Source organism: Silurus aristotelis (assembly GCF_946808225.1).
Source record: "Silurus aristotelis genome assembly, chromosome: 21".
NCBI lineage: Eukaryota > Metazoa > Chordata > Actinopteri > Siluriformes > Siluridae > Silurus > Silurus aristotelis.
This window is the reverse complement of record NC_139594.1, coordinates 1,886,545-1,906,022: the sequence shown is the minus strand read 5'-3', so window position 1 is coordinate 1,906,022 and position 19,478 is coordinate 1,886,545. Positions and strand designations below refer to the sequence as shown.

General features: G+C 40.1%; 2 protein-coding genes across 2 annotated transcripts in view; one reads left to right on the top strand and one right to left on the bottom strand.

Moving 5' to 3' along the window:
• Positions 1-2,013: 2,013 nt before the first annotated feature.
• rdm1 (RAD52 motif containing 1) lies at positions 2,014-7,378 on the bottom strand (the record flags this gene model as incomplete). The annotated part of the gene is made up of 4 exons (XM_083523896.1): positions 7,084-7,378; positions 6,006-6,185; positions 2,449-2,574; positions 2,014-2,235 (listed from the first exon to the last, which is right to left on the bottom strand). Exons 1-4 carry the CDS (start codon positions 7,186-7,188, stop codon positions 2,014-2,016), a joined length of 633 nt encoding a protein of 210 aa, XP_083380022.1. The 5' UTR covers positions 7,189-7,378.
• Positions 7,379-8,938: 1,560 nt separating this feature from the next.
• Positions 8,939-19,478, top strand: part of LOC310716822 (uncharacterized protein) — a 58,230-nt gene continuing 47,690 nt past the window's right edge. Inside the window, 4 exon segments of the mRNA XM_083524296.1 lie at positions 8,939-9,165; positions 12,793-12,923; positions 13,073-13,189; positions 18,403-18,519. Of these exon segments, the coding sequence (XP_083380422.1) occupies positions 12,865-12,923; positions 13,073-13,189; positions 18,403-18,519 (293 nt within the window). The 5' untranslated portion in view covers positions 8,939-9,165; positions 12,793-12,864.

The following is a 19,478-nucleotide window of genomic DNA, read 5'->3' as shown; positions in this document are numbered from 1 at the left end:
AATCTCAGTGTAATACAGAATATATATAATATAATATATAATATAACAATATATAATATAATATATAATATAACAATATATATATAATATACTAGCTGAAAGTGCCCGTGCTTCGCTACGGAAGGCAGAACGCTAAGCAATATGGTAATAAGCAGTAAAGCACTGAGCAGGTCTGGATGATCAGAGATCAGAACGTAACGTCAACAAATAACGTACTCCCCCTTTGTAGTAAGGATACAGGGCAAACTACTGTGAAAATCATTTTTATCGGGCGTTTAACATCTAATAAGAAACAATGTAGTAAGTTTCATTAGGATCCGTACTGTTATTTCGAAGAATTTACAATGCGTGAGAAATCGGGTTTTACGCGAGTTAGCCGTGATCCAGGGCGAATTTTTCAAAACCCTTTCTTAGTGAGCACCTAAGACCCAAGAGGAAGGTATGTTCCAAATTTCATTGCAATCCGTATAGTGGTTTTTGAGATTTCGTGATGAGTGAGTGAGTCAGTCAGTGGTATTTCAGCTTTATATATATATATATATAGATAAATAATATAACAATATATAATATAATATATAACATGATATAATATATACCAATATATAATATAACATATAATATAACATAATATAATATATTCATTCATTCATTCATTTTCTCCCGCTTATCCGTAATTCAGGTCGCGGGGGCAGCAGTCTAAGCAGACCCCCGCCTTCGACTGTTGCCCAATCCTCACAGCACCGTCCCTTACGGTCCCTCCTGCAGGTGGTGAGCCCACGGGAAGGCGGCCCCACGTCACTCCGACGTCACGGACCTTGATATTTCCCTCGTAAGGGACCCCCGGAGCATAGTGGGTTAAGGGCCTTGCTCAAGGGCCCAAGAGTGGCAGCTTGGCGAGAACCCCAGACCTTCCGATCGGCAACCCAGCGCCTTAACCGCTGGAGCCACCACTCCCCAATATAATATAATATAATATAATATAATATAATATAATATAATATAATATAATATAATATAATATAATATAATATAATATAATATAATATAATATAATATAATATATACAGTATACACAGGGTTCATGATCAGCTGAAATGTAAGTAATAATAAAAGACAGCTGGTGTTATTTAGTCCGATAATAAATGGATAAATGGAACAATGTTTTATTAATGAATAAATCAATATGTTGAGAATTTAAACACATAATAGAACAGAAACGTGTTATTAGGCAGCATTGAGCAGTAATGAAGTAAATGTAATTCGTTTACTGAAGTGTTTCTATTCGGGGAGATTTTTACTGTAACTTCACTACATTTCAAAGTAAATTATTTTTTTTTACTCGACTACATTTAGTGAAATCAGTCGTTCCTTTTTATTTACGAGGATAAAAACGTAACTGGTGAAACACGCAGCGAGTCACCAATCAGGATCGAGCGCACGCTCTGTTTTACACGTGTTCTGATCGGCGCTCGGTGCATCTACTGATCACCAACATACAGTTCAGCATCAGTTCAACATCAAGCAGAACATTTAGAGAGGAATAAATGATGAAGAAACTCCAGACTGGAACTCACCACAACACGCGTGACCTCGTTTACACGTTTTTACTGAAGTAGATGAAAAGAAGGTTTTGGGTTCATGATCATTATAATAGAAATCAATCAGTGTTTGAGTCTTTAATATCATTCTATTAATAGATCAGTGTGCTGAGAGTCACATTCGAGTCTTTACACATAAACTGAGGTGATTAAGTAAAGAATCTTGTGATAAAAATGATAACAGGAACATTAGAGTTATAATAAATCACTACTTTGGAGACTGAAGAACATTTGAAGGTGAAAACGTTTGTACTTTTACTCAAGTGAAAGTTTAAAGAGACACTTTTACTGGAGTCACACAACTCAAATACACGCTTGTACTTCATCCACTGCTGCTATTAGGAAACATCACACGTCGGCTCGCACCCCAACACTCTGCTCCTGATTAGTTTCCCATAAGAGAATAACAGTGTATCTATTCAGATAAAACTGGATAGGACAGTATGAGATACAATACCAGCATGGCTCCCTCACCTTTCTCCTTATCCACCACCTCCTCAGCGACACCAACCCCACGGCACGTCACTCCATGCCGAGGGAGAATCAGCTCCACGATACAGCCGTATTTCAGCAGCTCTCCCTGGCTGCCTGCGTCCAAACTCCAACCCGCATCTGCACACTGCGATATTTCTTTCACCTGGGGAGAAGAAACACTGAAAATGAGCATTTCAGCAGTTCATGAGAAGTTGTAAGTGGACAATAGAGCTAAGAATCTGATATGAGCTAAAATCCACCAACATGATGGATCTTCTGGAACAGAAGTACTGCAGAATCCTTTTGCAGCGAGATTACGGTTTTGGATGAAACGTAGATGAAAGATTGGTATTACACGTCTATGGAAGTTACTCACAGTGATGATGCGAGTAGACCAGCCGTTGTAACCGAGGTAATGATTAGCCAAGTCTTGGCACTTAGCATTGCTGAGGGACTGGGATTCAGACAAGAACTTCGGGTTCTGCTTTGTGCTCAGTCTCACCTGCACAGAAACAAAAGGATGGTACTTTATCCAAGATGTGAATACTGTAGATACAGTGAGGAAAATAAGTATTTGAACACGCTGCTATTTTGCAAGTTCTCCCACTTAGAAATCATGGAGGGGTCTGAAATTGTCTTCGTAGGTGCATGTCCACTGTGAGAGACATAATCTAAAAAAAAAAATCCAGAAATCACAATGTATGATTTTTTAACTATTTATTTGTATGATGCAGCTGCAAATAAGTATTTGAACACCTGAGAAAGTCAATGTTAATATTTGGTACAGTAGCCTTTGTTTGCAATTACAGAGGTCAAACGTTTCCTGTAGTTTTTCACCAGGTTTGCACACACTGCAGGAGGGATTTTGGCCCACTCCTCCACACAGATCTTCTCTAGATCAGTCAGGTTTCTGGCCTGTCGCTGAGAAACACGGAGTTTGAGCTCCCTCCAAAGATTCTCTATTGGGTTTAGGTCTGGAGACTGGCTAGGCCACGCCAGAACCTTGATATGCTTCTTACAGAGCCACTCCTTGGTTATCCTGGCTGTGTGCTTCGGGTCATTGTCATGTTGGAAGACCCAGCCTCGACCCATCTTCAATGCTCTAACTGAGGGAAGGAGGTTGTTCCCCAAAATCTCGCAATACATGGCCCCGGTCATCCTCTCCTTAATACAGTGCAGTCGCCCTGTCCCATGTGCAGAAAAACACCCCCAAAGCATGATGCTACCACCCCCATGCTTCACAGTAGGGATGGTGTTCTTGGGATAGTACTCATCATTCTTCTTCCTCCAAACACGTTTAGTGGAATTATGACCCAAAAGTTATATTTTGGTCTCATCTGACCACATGACTTTCTCCCATGACTCCTCTGGATCATCCAAATGGTCATTGGCAAACTGAAGACGTGCCTGGACATGTGCTGGTTTAAGCAGGGGAACCTTCCGTGCCATGCATGATTTCAAACCATGACGTCTTAGTGTATTACCAACAGTAACCTTGGAAACGGTGGTCCCAGCTCTTTTCAGGTCATTGACCAGCTCCTACCGTGTAGTTCTGGGCTGATTTCTCACCTTCCTTAGGATCATTGAGGACCCACGAGGTGAGATCTTGCATGGAGCCCCAGTCCGAGGGAGATTGACAGTCATGTTTAGCTTCTTCCATTTTCTAATGATTGCTCCAACAGTGGACCTTTTTTCACCAAGCTGCTTGGCAATTTCCCCGTAGCCCTTTCCAGCCTTGTGGAGGTGTACAATTTTGTCTCTTGTGTCATTGGACAGCTCTTTGGTCTTGGCCATGTTAGTAGTTGGATTCTTACTGATTGTATGGGGTGGACAGGTGTCTTTATGCAGCTAACGACCTCAAACAGGTGCATCTAATTTAGGATAATAAATGTAGTGGAGGTGGACATTATAAATGCAGACTAACAGGTCTTTGAGGGTCAGAATTCTAGCTGATAGACAGGTGTTCAAATACTTATTTGCAGCTGTATCATACTAATAAATAGTTTAAAAATCATACATTGTGATTTCTGGATTTTTTTTTTTAGATTATGTCTCTCACAGTGGACATGCACCTACGATGACAATTTCAGACCCCTCCATGATTTCTAAGTGGGAGAACTTGCAAAATAGCAGAGTGTTCAAATACTTATTTTCCTTACTGTATGAATATTATAATGGTGTACAATCACAACACATTTACATATCATTATATCTTCAACACTGTGTGGTCAAAAGTATTGGAACGCCTGAGGTATGAGGTTTTTGGATTCAGGACCATTACATTTTACTAAGAGACCCAAACCTGTTCCAGCATTACACAAAGTGCACAACGCCAGCTCCATGAAGCTCCATGTGGGTTGGAGTGGAAGTCCTCCTGCTATAGAGCTCCAACCCTATTGAACACCTTTGGTATGAACGTGAATGCCGACTGCAACTCAGGAACCTCCTCACCTTCTCACCTTCTTCAGACTTTACCAACACCCTTGTGGCTGAAGTGTTTCTAGAAGAGTGGAGCTTCTTATAAGAGCAAATGGAGATTAAAGGTGGAATAGGATGTTCAAAAAGGAGCACATACCAATCTTATGATCAGATGGTTTTATTTTTTTTAAATAAAGTACAGAATATTCATTAGGCAATTCAGACAGATGGATACAGAAACAGAATCCAGACATAAAACTTTTTTTTTGATGTTATTCATCAGATGTGCAGCAATGCAGTGTTGTAGTATCTTTCAGTTTCCATATTGTGCAAGAGTGAATCCCTAAATATTGTGCAAATATGGAACTGAGTAGAGCTGAACATGCTTTTTTCTAAACGGGGAAAAAAGAATCATCCTCTGTAAGGATGTAAGAGATACAAATCTTTTATATTTATGTACCTGTCCATCTTATAAATCATAAATATACAGTTTAAAAACAGAATAAAACACCTCTGTTCTGTAGAGAGTTAAATAGCACACTAACATTATTTCATATAAGACCTGCAGAGTCATTTTATTTATGATTTTTTTTTATTATCATCAAAATTAATGTATTAGTAGTGTCCTGTAGTACCATGGCTTCGTTTTATGTAGGGCTACATGGATATTATCAGGTCTCTTTGCCTTTGTTACAAAGAAAAAAAAACCTAAATATCAACCTTCAGAGATGGCGGTATTTTTCTCAAATGCAGCATCATCAATTTTTTTTTTTAATTAGGCTATTCAATTATTAAAATCCAGGAAATCTTATATAATAAACAGGACCTTTAGTTTTCTCAGTGAGGTGGATGGAATTGTGGTAAACACTGACATCTAGTGGTGGAGTGTAGGTTATAACAGAAAAAAAAAACCAAACGGTCTGCAAAAAGACAAACTGCAAAATGGAATGAACAAAAATCCTATTATTGAAAGAAGAAACATCCCAATATATAACTACAATGTTGTGGACACCTGATCATGAGATCGTGTGCTTTTTGAACATCCCATTCTACATCCAGCCCCCGTTTGCTTTTATACTAACTTCCACTCTTCTGGAAAGATGTTCCACTAGATTTTGAGGAGATTTGTGTGAGATTCATTCACCCACAAGGATGTATGTAAAGTCGGGTACTGATGTAGGTGAGGTGAGAAGGTCTGGGATGCAGAGAGCATTAAAAAAATCATCTAAAAGGGCTGGAGCGCTAAAGCAGGAGATCTTCCACTCCAACTCTCCTAGACTCTCCTAGTTTAAGTGAAGGGAAAATGCCATGCAACCACGTCCAAAGACGTACAATTGTGTGCCACCAGCAGTTTGAGGAGGAACCACATGTGGCTGGAAAAGTCGGGTGCCCCAATACTTTTGGCCATGCATTGCACCTGTGAACGAACACATTAAAGGAAGCACTTTGATGCGCCACGCCTTAATGAGAAATGTAAAAAAAAAAAGCTGGAAAATAATGGAAGTGCTACATTACTTTGAGAGGAACTTCCTGGAACAGACACTGTTTATCTGTGGATCTTTGAGCCTTGGACGCCTGGGCAGAGGAGTAAAACTTGACCAGTGCGTAAAACCCCGGCGCTGCCACAGAGGCGTTGGGACACACCTTCACCAGGTAGAGCGCTCCAAAGGAAGAATACACACTGCACAGAGACTCCTGTTAAAGCAAACAAGACTCAGGAGAAGGTCACATGATGCAGGTGATAATAAACAGTATAGAATTAGGAGACACTGAGAGATGGTATGGATTTGGTTTCAGTATTGCAATGAATTTAATGTTTAAATCTTTAAGGTACACCTGGAGTTACTGTAACTGAGACTCTGATACTCAACTCTTTTTAAGTATCATTTTTTAATTATCTACACTACACTGCCAAAAGTATTGGGACACCTGCCCTTTCCTGCTGTATGTAGTTCTTTTCTAATTTGTTGCCACAAATCTGGAAGCACTCAATTGCACAGGACGTCTTTAGATGCACTCTAATAACATTTTGCATTCACTTGAACTTGGAAACCCAAACCTGGTGCATGGTGATGCCCCTGTGCACACAGTGAGCTCCTTGAAGATCTGGTTTACATGCTTTGGAGAGGAAGATCTTCAAGGAGCTCTGATCTCATCCCTACTGAACACCTTTGGGATGAATGTGAAAGCTGACTGCACCCCAGGTCTCCTCACCTACATCAGTACCTGACTTTCATAACACACTTGTGGATGATGAAGACAAATATCCATAAACACACTCCAACATCTAGTGGAACATGATCAGGTGTCCCAATACTTTTGGCAATACAGTGCATCTATCTATCTATTGATAATAATGATTCAGTTATTCATGATTAAAAATGAAAACTAACCTCTCTGAGTGTTTCTAATAGATTCTGAGATGTTATATTTATAAATCTGTATATCTTTTTGAGATCTGCAGGAATTTTTCATTCATTCCTTCTGATGTCCTGATCAATGATTCGCTGTTAATCTTTAAAAGTGCAGTCATTCTGGAGAAATTAAATCATTATGAGAATAATAAATAATAATAAAAGGTGAATCTACTCACATAAATAAACGCCTCGGAGTGTGAGGGCTGAATTTCCCAAATAAACAGAGTTTTATTGTTTTCAGTTGGAACTCGGAACTCGATAATATCCGCCTCGAGATCCATCTCTGTGTTTAACTCTCACTCAAATCACCTTTTATCATTATTCATCTCTCTGAAGCTCTTTCGCGATTAATACAAGTGTATAAACGCGATTATAAAAGTTATAAACTCTAGTAAGCGGTATGAAAGAATCCACGTGACATCCTGACTTCCGTAAACAGAATGAAAGTTCCCGCGCTGCACGTCACGCCTGCGTCAGCACGTACAGTACGTCATGACGTCGAGGGGAGGAAGAGGGGGAGGGAGGAAGAGGGGGCAGGAGGAGGGAATTAAAGAAGAAGGAATTAAAGGAAGGATGGGGGGGGGGGGGTTGGGCGTCTGTGTAACATGTTTAAGTCAGAGCTCTGCTGACAAACTATATTTTTTGCAGATTTTGGTGAGCTAAAATATTTCTAAACCGCCCCTAGAGCTATACAGAGGAATGTATATTTGAAAGGAAAAGAAGAGAAAGAAAGAAGGGAAAAGGGGAGAAACAGGAGGAAGGAGGAGAAGGAAGGGAAAAAAGGAGATATTTAGTAAGTTTTCTGAAAAAGTACTAAATATTTCTCTTTTTTTCCCCCTTCCTATTCACCGATATTGCTCACAGACTGAACTAAACAAAAATCTTCATGGCGTATTACTGTGCAGTTTATCTCTCAGTCACAAAGTCTGGAAGGATGCCGGAACATCAGCCGTACTCAAGCAGCAGAAGGTCCGGATCTTGGAGGATCTGACTTTTTGCACAAATGATGCAAGAAACAAGCTATGGCCATGGGTTGAGCAGGCAAGAAAAGAAGGAGAGAAGGCCGGCTTTCAAGGAGAATGTCTGTTAATGACTTTTGGAAGCCTTTAGCTTCTTCTTCTTCTTTTGGCTTCTCCCATTAGGGGGCGCCACAGAGGATCATCCGTCTCCATACCCCCCTGTCCTCTCCTTCTGCATCTTTCACACCATCTACCTGCATGTCTTCCCTCACCACATCCATAAACCTCCTCCTTGGTCTTCCTCTTTTCCTTCTTCCTGGTGTCTCCATCCTCAGCATTCTCCTACTGATATACCCCATGTCCCTCCTCTGCACATATCCAAACCATCTCAATCTCACCTCCCTCACCTTGTCTCCAAAACGTCCTACATGCACTGTCCCTCTAATAAACTCATTTCTGATCCTGTCCATCCTCGTCACTAATTGATGGAACCTTGAATTCTGTGCTCTACCATTAATCCTGAAAGAGAATGTCCACACGTCAGTTCCTGACCTCAAGCTCAAGCACACTTGGTTCATGCAGCAGAACAATGATCTAATACACACCGGCAAGTACATCTATGAATGGCCATCAAAAATAAAAATAAAAAGGTTTTGGAGTGGACTAGTCAACTAAAATCTCATTGACCTTAAACAGGCGGTTCATGTTTAAAAACCCTCCATTGTGGTGAAATAAAACAATTGTGCAGAGAAGAGTGGGAGAAAATTCCCTCACAGCGACATGAAAGTCTCGGTGGCAGTTTTGGAAAAGGCTTGATTGTAGTTATTGTCACCAAAAGTAGCAGAACCAGTAATTAGGTATTTAGGCAACATTTTTTACATGGGGACAGGCATGTTTTTTTTTTTTTACAGCTTTTTCACCTTGATAAATAAAATCATCATTTTAAAAATGCATGTTGTGTTACATAAAAATGTGCTTGATGATCCGAATCATTTAAGTGTGGAAAATACGCAGAATAATAAAAACAGTGAACACTTGTTCACAGCAAAATGAAAGTGAAAGTATTTTATCTGGAATAAGGAAGTCGGATCAGGCTGGGGTAAGGGAAACGCTTCGGAAATCTCCGAATAAATTACTCTCTTATACTCCAAATAATCTATTTCTTTCTCACTATAAAATAATAACGATTTATGTAATTCAAATGGAATAAACTGGGACAGGGATGACCGCCAGTGGCTCTAACAAGTCATATATTCAGCTTATGGCTCATATTGTAACTCTACCAAAGTTACAACAAAGGTAGGATCATGATTTTATTATATAATATTATAATATTTATAATTTACGACCTTCTGATAACGATACATTCACACAATGTAAAATAGTCCCTACAACATTGCTGCAACATAAATAATATAAATGATTCCTATATTATATATAATGTATAGGATTCCACAGTTCAGTTCCCTGTCTCTATTTTCTGTTTGTCTCTCTCCTCTTTTTTCTGTCTTTCTTAACATTCAGGACTGAAAGTTTGTTTTGTTGGCATGCAAAATAAAATATTCCTATAGTCAAACTTTGGCCACAGAGATATAGAACAAACAAGCAAAAAACAATAGCAATAAAGTCCAAATAAAACTGAAACACACCGGCAAGTCCATTTAGTGAAGAAGTGCAGCTTTTGTCTCTACTTTATTCAGTGTACACTGGTGGCAGGACAAATATATCTTTTCGTAGTTTTTAGGCTATTTAAGTCCTATAGTGAGGGGAATTTGTTGGAATGTAGCGCATCGCTTCGGCAAACAGTTTCGTTGTTATGAGTGTACTAAACGGGGCAAATTTATTTAAGTCACCCTAGTTTGACTTTCTAAATATTTAGCCAACTGTGCTGAACGTACATGGCGTATTTCTTAAATTTCTCTCATCACAAAACGCTCTTGATGAGGTGTTAACTTGCATGGACTCCAATAAGGGAAGCCAGATTTGAACTATGTTTGCGGACCCCAGCTCTGACCCCTTCCTAAAAGCTGGGATATGTAAAGAAAGATTTTCACTGTGATGTAATGTATATGCAACAAATAACACAAGAAAAACAAACAAAAAAAAGTCCTCTAGGGTATGGCAGATCACCCCCTGGTGGTCTAGTGGTTAAGATGCAGCGCTCCCACCGCTGCGACCCGGGTTCGATTCCCGGTCAGGGAACCATCCCCAGCCACTCTCAGTGCCGGTCCCAAGCCCGGATAAATTGGGGAGGGTTGCGTTAGGAAGGGCATCCAGCGTAAAACGTGCCAAATCAAACGTGCGGAGGATCCGCTGTGGCGCCCCCTAACGGGAGAAGCCGAAAAGAAAGTTTAGGGTATGGCAGATCGCCCAAAATGCCCAGATGAAAGGAACCGGCACCTGCATTTGAGAAAAGCCCAGAGGACAGAAAGAGACGGAGGGCAGACGAAGCAGCAAAACTAACATATGAGGAAGAAACCTTGAGAGGAACCAGACTCCAAAGGGGAACCCATCCTCATTTGGGTGACACCAAGAGTGTGATTATAAATCTTTAAAACATCACAAAGAATGTTTGTGTTTTTGAGTGATGTCCTTTCTACAAACTTATACAGTCAGTTGGAGTTGTGGAACCAGGATCTCCTGAGCAATAAATTAGCTCAACATCTGAGGTCATAGATTCAACCCTAACTCCTACATGCCATCGCCTTTAAATGTTCACTGATGGAGAACTGGCATATGTAGAATGTTTTTTGAGTATTGATTAAAAGGGTTGTTTATCCTCGAAAGTCAAATACCCCAAATCTTCATGAATCCAACTGGTACTGGTTCATCTCTAGATGGTTTGGGATCCTCATGGGGTCAGTATCTTCTCTTTGAAGGTCCGAAATCTTCATGAGGTGGGATACAACTGAAGCTGCCGCAACCTCTAGAGACATTGGGATGGGTAGAGAAAGAGAAGCAGTGAAAAAGAATCAGCGTAGGTGGTGTTAATTAATATTAACAAGCACAAGAAGATAATGCGATTTTGATCAGATGTACTGGAGCACAAGTCTATGATATGTGATATGTGTATGCCTGGGTGAAGTGATAGATCTTTAATGTATCCTTCAACTAGAAGAGATTGTGTCTGAGCCTCAAACAGTCTAGAAGTCAAGTCAAGTCAAGTCAAGTTTATTTCTATAGCGCTTTTCACAACAGACATTGTCTCAAAGCAGCTTTACACAAATCAACAGTGAAGGTGAATGATGTGTGTTTATCCCTGATGAGCAGCCGTGGCGACAGTGGCAAGGAAAAACTCCCTTAGATGTTATGAGGAAGAAACCTTGAGAGGAACCAGACTCAAAAGAGCAACCCATCCTCATTTGGGTGACATCAAGAGTTTGATCATAAATCTTTCAGCAATACAGAACACTGGAGAGTGAGAACTAACATGATTACTGGAGTATAAGATTATAAGTGATGTTCTTTCTGCAGTCTTATACAGTCTATATGGTTAGTAGCTCCTAGTTTTATAAGCTCAGCATTTGTGATCATCACAGATCCAGCAGCAGCTTCCCCATGCCAGAGCCTTTAAACACTCCAGGAGGCCCAATGTCAAACTCCACACATGTAGTGGGATCCAAATGGCACTGGTACGTTCTAGATGGTTCGGGATGTTTGCGAGTTCGGCATCTACTTCTTCAAAGGTCCGTAATCATCACGAGGTGGGAGGTGACTGGAGCTGGCCAAACCTCAGGATGCCTCGGGATGGGGAGAGAAAGAGAAGCAGTGGAGAGGAATTAGCGTAGCTGCTGTTCATGATATTAACAGCACAAGTTGATAATGTGCATGTGATCAGATGTTCTGGAGCACAAGGTTATGATGTGTGATGTGTGTTATGTGTAGAACTCACTAAAAACATACGTCTTTAATCTGCACTTAAACTGGGTGAGTGTGTCTGAGCCCCGAACACTGTCAGGAAGACTATTCCAGAGTTTAGGAGCTAAATGTGAAAATGCTCTACCACCTTTAGTGGACTTTGCTATTCTAGGAACTACTAGAAGCCCAGAGTTTTGAGATCTCAGGGAGCGTGACGGATTGTAGCGTGTTAGAAGACTGGATAGATACATGGAGATAAACCATTTAGTGCTTTATAAGTGAGAAGTAATAGTTTGTAGTCTATTCGAAACTTAACCGGAAGCCAATGTAGGGACGATAAGATTGGGGTTATATGATCATATTTTCTTGACCTAGTAAGAACTCTGGCTGCTGCATTCTGGACTAACTGAAGCTTGTTTATTAATGATGCAGGACATCCACCTAGTAATGCATTACAGTAGTCCAGTCTGGAGGTCATAAACGCATGGACGAGCTTCTCTGCATCGGATATAGATAACATGTTTCTTAACTTAGAAATATTTCTAAGGTGAAAGAAGGCTGTTTTTGTAACTTGGTTGATATGATATTTGAAAGACAAGTTGCTGTCTAAAATAAATCCCAGGTCTTTTACCATTGAACTAGTAGTTACAGAACATCCGTCTAACTGCAGGTTGAGATGCTGGAGCTTCTGTATACTAGTTTTTGGGCCGATGAGCAAAATCTCAGTCTTATCAGAATTCAAAAGTAGAAAGGCTGTTTCAAAGTTTAGGAGCTAAATGTGAGAATGCTCTACCACCTTTAGTGGACTTTAGTGGAAGTCACAAAGAGTGTGACGGATTGTAGCATGTTAGAAGATCTCAATCATTTATGTCCTTATAATTAAGTAGCAATAGTTTGTAGTCAATTAGAAAGAAAATAGTTTTGTAAGCAGTCTAGAGAAAGTTATGCTCTATAGTGTCGTATGCAGCATTAAGATCTAATAAAACTGACAAAGAGATGTAGCCTTGGTCTGAAGCTAAAAACAAGTCAAGTCCTCACTGCTAAACTGTGATGTGTGGTGTTGTCCAGTATATTCCAGATTACGACTTCACCAGATTACGACTTCTGGCTCTCCAATATCCCGCTGTGTCTCCATGAAGCATGAGTGCATCTATGGATCCTCCTGCATTTGATGATGGAGACCCATCACCTAGACAAAGGTACAGTCAGTGTTATAATAATATAATGAAACTGTAGTCACAGCACAATAGAACAATCCTCGATTGACGCAACAAATCATATTTGTGTTTTCCAGTCTGTTGATGTTAATGTGAATTTAAGCAGGAAATAAAGTGGTGTTGTTGTTCAGTCAATCCCAGATAAAGAGACCAGACTCACCATTATCAAGCTGCATCTCTATGAAGAGTGATTCATCTATGGATCCTCCTGTTATATACACAGATGAAGAGTCCTCATCTGGACCCAGGTAATTACTTCTAAACCCTTAAACTCTGTAGGGCATGGGTTTTGGGGTAAGCAGTTTGGGAAAAGTGCAAAGCTTGCCTGTAGCAGATCTTCAGAATTCTTGTAGGAATTAGAGGAGGGACAGAAACCTTCACTAACAAATCTGAGGTGTCTAAAAAGGTGACAGTTAAGTGTTATTTTATTGGAAAAATGTAATGAATAACCCAATCTTCATACAGAAGCCTGCTGCATTTCATAGGAAAAAGGGGGGCGGACATTAATTAGTTTTTATGTATATACTCTGGATTTGTATTATGCGTGAATGTGAAACTCTTATTGATCTTTTTAGAACAGAAAAATTATTCAGTGTTTTATTCAAGTCATATAGACTCTTGAACTTTCTTTACTTAAATTCAGTGAAAGTTTAAATTGGCTTCAAAGATAAAGTAAATATACTTTTAAGGAATTTGTGCTTTGAGTAATTTGATTTGAATTGGTGTGTAGTGAAGAACACTCCCGGAGAGAAGATGCTTACTCTGGTACAGATTTTACTTCATTTTGTCAGAACACAAATTCTCTCCAGACTTGATTCACAAGGTTAAAGGGCACAGGAACAATAAACAAAAACAAATAATGGTTGTTTGTTGCCAATAAATAAAATATAATTGCAGAAATATCAGACTTTTTGGTGTGACATTATAGAGGACAGGCTAGTCTTCATATAATAACAGATAAAGCCTATAATCTGTGATTCAAGCCATATTCAAATGCACTGTATTTATTAGGGATGGGCAACTTTCATAGTGATGAGGGCCAGCATTTTTCTTATTCACTCCAGGAGGTCAGATTATTAATCCAGACTAACACATTTTAGAAAATTTCTCAATTGACTTTTTTTGGAGGGAACTCAATGCTCAGCTCTATACATGTGCAGTGATGCTCATTTCAAATGGCCCATCTTGTATATATGCAAATGTATACATCGCAACAAATGTACAAAGACCCTATTTTGGACAAAAACAATCACTGCAAACTCAATGTGAGATGGCTGGTAAGCCTTTAATATTTAGTGGTGCTTGAAAAGCATCACTATTATAATCTTGCAAATTCTTCTGGACAAAATTTTGGCATGTAACTCGTCCCGCAGTTTTTTGCCGCAGCACCACGAATGATACCTCAAATCATGAAGTCTGGTCGGGGCAGTGTGCTGTTACTTTTCTAAGGATTTCCTTCAACCGTTTTCTGACCAAAAAAGGGCTAATTTGTACCCATAGAAAATGAATGGGGCAGAAATGTCGTGTGTCATATTTCAGCACTTGAGCGTTCAACATGCACATATGGCTTATCCACCCATATCAGGGACAGAGTGGGTCGTGACCTTATGCCCCTCGAACCCCTGACCCGCTTGGATTCTGGGAAATTCCATGACATTCCTGACCCATATAAAATGAATGGGGAATTCGACCCACCAGTACGATATATCCACTCGTCCGTACTGCGAGGTATCAAAACGCTCGTCCACGAAGTACAATCGCCTCTCTGCAGTTGGCGCTAAAAACAACGCACATACATTAGGGATCTCTGGGATAAGACATGGCCCACTACACCACCATCAACAAACCGGAGTAAATGAGTGAAAGTGAGGGAACAACATTTTCTAGTCTAAGGAGAATATTATGATTAATAGTGTCAAAAGCTGCACTAAGGTCCAGCAGCACAAGCACAGGAGACACAGACCTGTCCAATAACAGGTCACTTACCACTTTGACCAGCACTGTCTCTGTGCTATGATGAGGCCTTAATCCTGACTGATACATTTCATTTATTTCTATGCAGGTATGAGCATATCTGCAGTTTTACAACCTTATCTGTGATCTTGGAGAAAGAGGGAAGTTTGCTATTGGCCTATAGTTGGACAGATTTCTCTCTCTCATAATTTATTTATTTTTTTAAACAGAGCTACATTATCTCAGAGTGTAGCGGAACATTGATTCTAGACATTCAGTAGCCCAGACAAGCTCTATGGGGTCAGGTGTTTATCCCATCGCTGTTGATAACTCCAGGAGATTGATAAAACTAGCTGCTGTAGTTGGCGTGAATATAGGTTCAACACAGTAAAATGGCAAGGTACAGTACTCATGCTACAACTGAGACAGATTGTAAAGGAGAGAAGGTGATGATCTAAAAAAAAGTTCAGACTGTGAATCTATGACTATTTTCTATCTTTACTCCAAATAATATTAATAATTCAGTGTGTCTACCACAATAAATGTGTCCTATGACATTCCTATTAATTCCTACTGGATCTAGAATGGACACAACTGCTGTTTATAAGGGGTCTTCCTGATTATCAAAATGAATAATAAAATCGACAATGAATGCTTTGTCTTAATAAGTATCTAGGTTTGAAATTAAATCTGCAAATTCTACGAGAAAATCAGAATAGGGCCTTGGGGGTCTATAAATAATAATTAAAGGAATTGAGTAACTATACCTATTTTTAGAAGCTACATACATTATGTTGGCCTGGAGTGATGACTCAATGTAGGTAGCAGACAAATGGTTGTCTGTTCCCTGACCTTGGCTCTGAATAGTCATTGGTTAATTAGTCCTGTTCTGAAACTTTCTTTAACAAGCCAGCCATTGCCCTCAAAATTGCTCCAATTACCACAAAAAAAAACCCACATTGTTTTTGGAGCACCAGTTCATGCATCTGATGCATGGACATGCATCAGTTCAGTGACCATAATTTACTGTAAGCTACATTAATTTTTTTTTTTCATTCATTCATTCATTTTCTTCTGCTTATCCGTAATTCGGGTCGTGGGGGCAGCAGTCTAAGCAGACCCCCGCCTTCGACTGCTGCCCAATCCTCACAGCACCGTCCCTTACGGGAAGGCGGCCCCACATCACTCCGACGTCATGGACCTTGATATTTCCCTCGTAAGGTACTGTGCAAATGTTATAGGCAGGTATAAAAAATGCTGTAACGTGAGAATACTTTCAACAATAAGTGTTAAAAATTATTATCAATTAACAAAAAAAAAATTAATGAACACAAGAGAAATCCAAATCAAATCAATATTTGCTGTGACTACCCTTTGGCTTTCAATTCTTACTTTTAATTACACTTGCACAAAGGGATTTTGTAGGATTAGAGTCAGGTATATGATTACTTAATTATACCAAGATAATGATCTCACATGTAAGTTGAAACAAAGTCATTAACTGAAGCAGAAACAGCTGTGTAGGAGGCTTCAAACTGGGTGTGGGGAAAAAAAGGTTGTGGAAGACAGTTAATAAGGAACAAACGCATGCATTCTTTTATTACCGCTTTATATGTGTAAAGCTGCTTTGAGACAATGCCCATTGTTAAAAGTGCTATGAAATCAAAGCTTCATGTCACCAGTCACACACCATAGGTGTCAGGAATCCCCCTGCCACGCCCCCTTCGGAGGCTGTCATATCCCGGGATTCCCTTACGCATCGCGCTCCTGCTCGCGTGCGTGCCCCGCTCGCTCGGAGCTGCTCGCAATCGGGCTTCATGAGGAGCAGCTGAGGCTCATTTCCGTGGCCCATCACACCACCTATATAAACCCCACACTCACACCCTCACGCTGTCCGTTATCGTGCGTGTGTGTACTTCTGTGCAGGTTCCCGGTGGTGCGTCTCTCCGCGTATGCTTCTCCTGCTACGCTCCGTCCCTTCCCGGACTCCGCGTTCTCTACACGGTAGCGTGCCTCTTCCCCAGTGCACCTCGGATTACCGACGCTTTCCCGTCGATGCCTCCTCGTCGCGCTTCCTCCCTCACGCTCCGTGGATCTAGTATTTACGAACTGCCGTTTACCGGATTATCCCGCGCTGCGGGTGTTTTGTGTTGGCTCTGCCTTTTTGTTTTCATTAAACACGCCTGCTTCTACTTCCGTCTCCGCATTCGCCGCGTGACAATAGCAAATCTGAAATATTTGGCTGTAGCAGGAGACGATGTTACAGCATGTTTACAGCATTTGGTCAGGATTAATGGTGTCCTCAATGTTAAAAAACAAAAATCAAACATTGCTAAAATACTTATCCATCATGCAATACCATCAGAGAGGCATTTCATTGGCTCACATTTTTTTCTGCAGCAGGATCACGATCCCAAACATACAGCCAATGTCATTCAAAAATATTTTTAGCATGGAGAAAACAAGGAGACACACATACCCTCCTGAAGTTGTGTCCTTCTGTATTTTTAGACAAAGAACCTTTACCATGTGTTAGCTCCTGAAGGGTGATAGTCTGGGTTTCTAGCACCTGTATGTAGGGACAAGGCCCTTTTTCTTATGAGTTTTCTAAGCCTTAAATAGTTTACTCTGTTCTAAGCACAAACTGCACTCCTTACACAATAAAATACATATTAGTGGAAAACTTTTCTCTTATGAATGGGCATAATTCTATGATTTGTACTGAACCAGGATCAAGGAATTTATTCCACACTATCCATTTTTGCCACACCAGCTCCAGCACAAATACACAACATCAGCATTCTCCATGCTGTGTGCTCAGTCCACTGCTGTTTCCACTCATGATTGTGCTGCAAAGAACAGCTTCAGTCACATGGTCAAGTTTGCATTTTGTACTGCAGTTACACAACAAATGATGAGCAGGCAGCCCCAAGATCCAATTCTTGTGCGAGAGCTTGCCTGATTTCCACGACCTCCCATCTCACCATGTTAGCATTTGGGATGATAAGTATAACCAGCTTTTGACAGGTGTTGGAGGATTATACTTGGGACAGAGAATCAAGCTTAAGATTCTTCAAACCAGGGCAGCATGCCTGGTGGTGGTCAGGCCTTTATACCTACAGGAAAATAAAACCCAGAGAGTTAACAATACTTTGGGTAACAAATAATTAATAAATTCTAAAAGAAAAAACAAAACAAAAAAAATCTTATTAAGACTTTGCAAAAACTCTTTTAAAAAAATGTTCAACTAAAGCAAACAGAAGGTTAAAACAATAACTTACATGGGTGGGTTCATGCACACATGAAATGGTTAGCGTTCTTTGTCATTCTGATTTCAAAAGACTTCTGCTGCGATCAGTTAAAATGGCTGGGAAAAATAGACACTAATTCAGTCAATGCCAATAAGGAGAAAAAAAATAATTGTATTGAAAGTAAACTGCTTGTTCCTTTTCCTAAAAATGTATTCCATAAGTAAAATTGTTGATATTGTGTGTATGCTTTTGTGTAGTGTAACACAGATACAAAGGCCAGACTCACCATCACCCAGCGGTGTTTCCATGAAGAGTGATGTATCTATGGATTTTCCTCTTTCATTCAAACCTGGAGAGCCTTCATCTGGACACAGGTAATTATTCTTCATATTGGTCATGTAAAGTCTATAGATTTTTCAGTACAGCACTTTTGCAGGATTCTTGTAGAAAACAGAGGGAAACTTTTCTTAAACCAATCTTTATTTTAAACCTTTGAGCAGGTGAGAGTTAAACATTACTGCATCAGAAAGTATAACAGCTACTTAAATAGTCATATGTGTGCATGCAATAACATTTCATCATTTGAAGGAGTGGATGTCATTTATTTCTTTTTCTTTTGGCTTCTCCCATTAGTGGTCTCCACAGCAGATCATCTGTCTCCATACACCTCTGTCCTCTACATCTGCCTCTTTCACACCAACTACCTGCATGTCTTCCCTCACCACATCCAGAGTAAAAGGGAAAGTTTATAGGACTGTGGTGAGACCTAAGATGTTGTATGGTTTAGAGACAGTGGCATTGAGTAAAAGACAGGAGGTGGAGCTGGAGGTAGCAGAGCTGAAGATGTTGAGATGTTCATTGGGAGTGATGATGATGGACAGGATTAGAAATGAGTTTATTAAAGGGACAGCACATGTAGGATGTTTTGAAGACAAAGAGAGGGAGGTGTGATTGAGATGGTTTGGAAATGTTCAGAGGAGAGACATTTTGTATATCAGTAGAAGAATGCTGAGGATGGAGACACCAGGAAGGGGGGAAAGAGGAAGGCCAAGGAGGAGTTTTATGGATGTAGTGAGGGAAGACATGCAGGTAGTTGGTGTTAAAGAGGCAGATGTAGAGGACAGGGGGGTATGGGGACGGATGATCCGCTGTGGAGACCCCTAATGGAAGCAGCCAAAAGAAGAAGAAGATTCTGATTTCAAAAGACTTCTGCTGCGATCAGTTAAAATGGCTGGTAAAAATAGACACTAATTCAGTCAATGCCAATAAGGAGAAAAAATATTAATGTATTAAAAGTAAACTGCTTGTTCCTTTTCCTAAAAATGTATTCCAT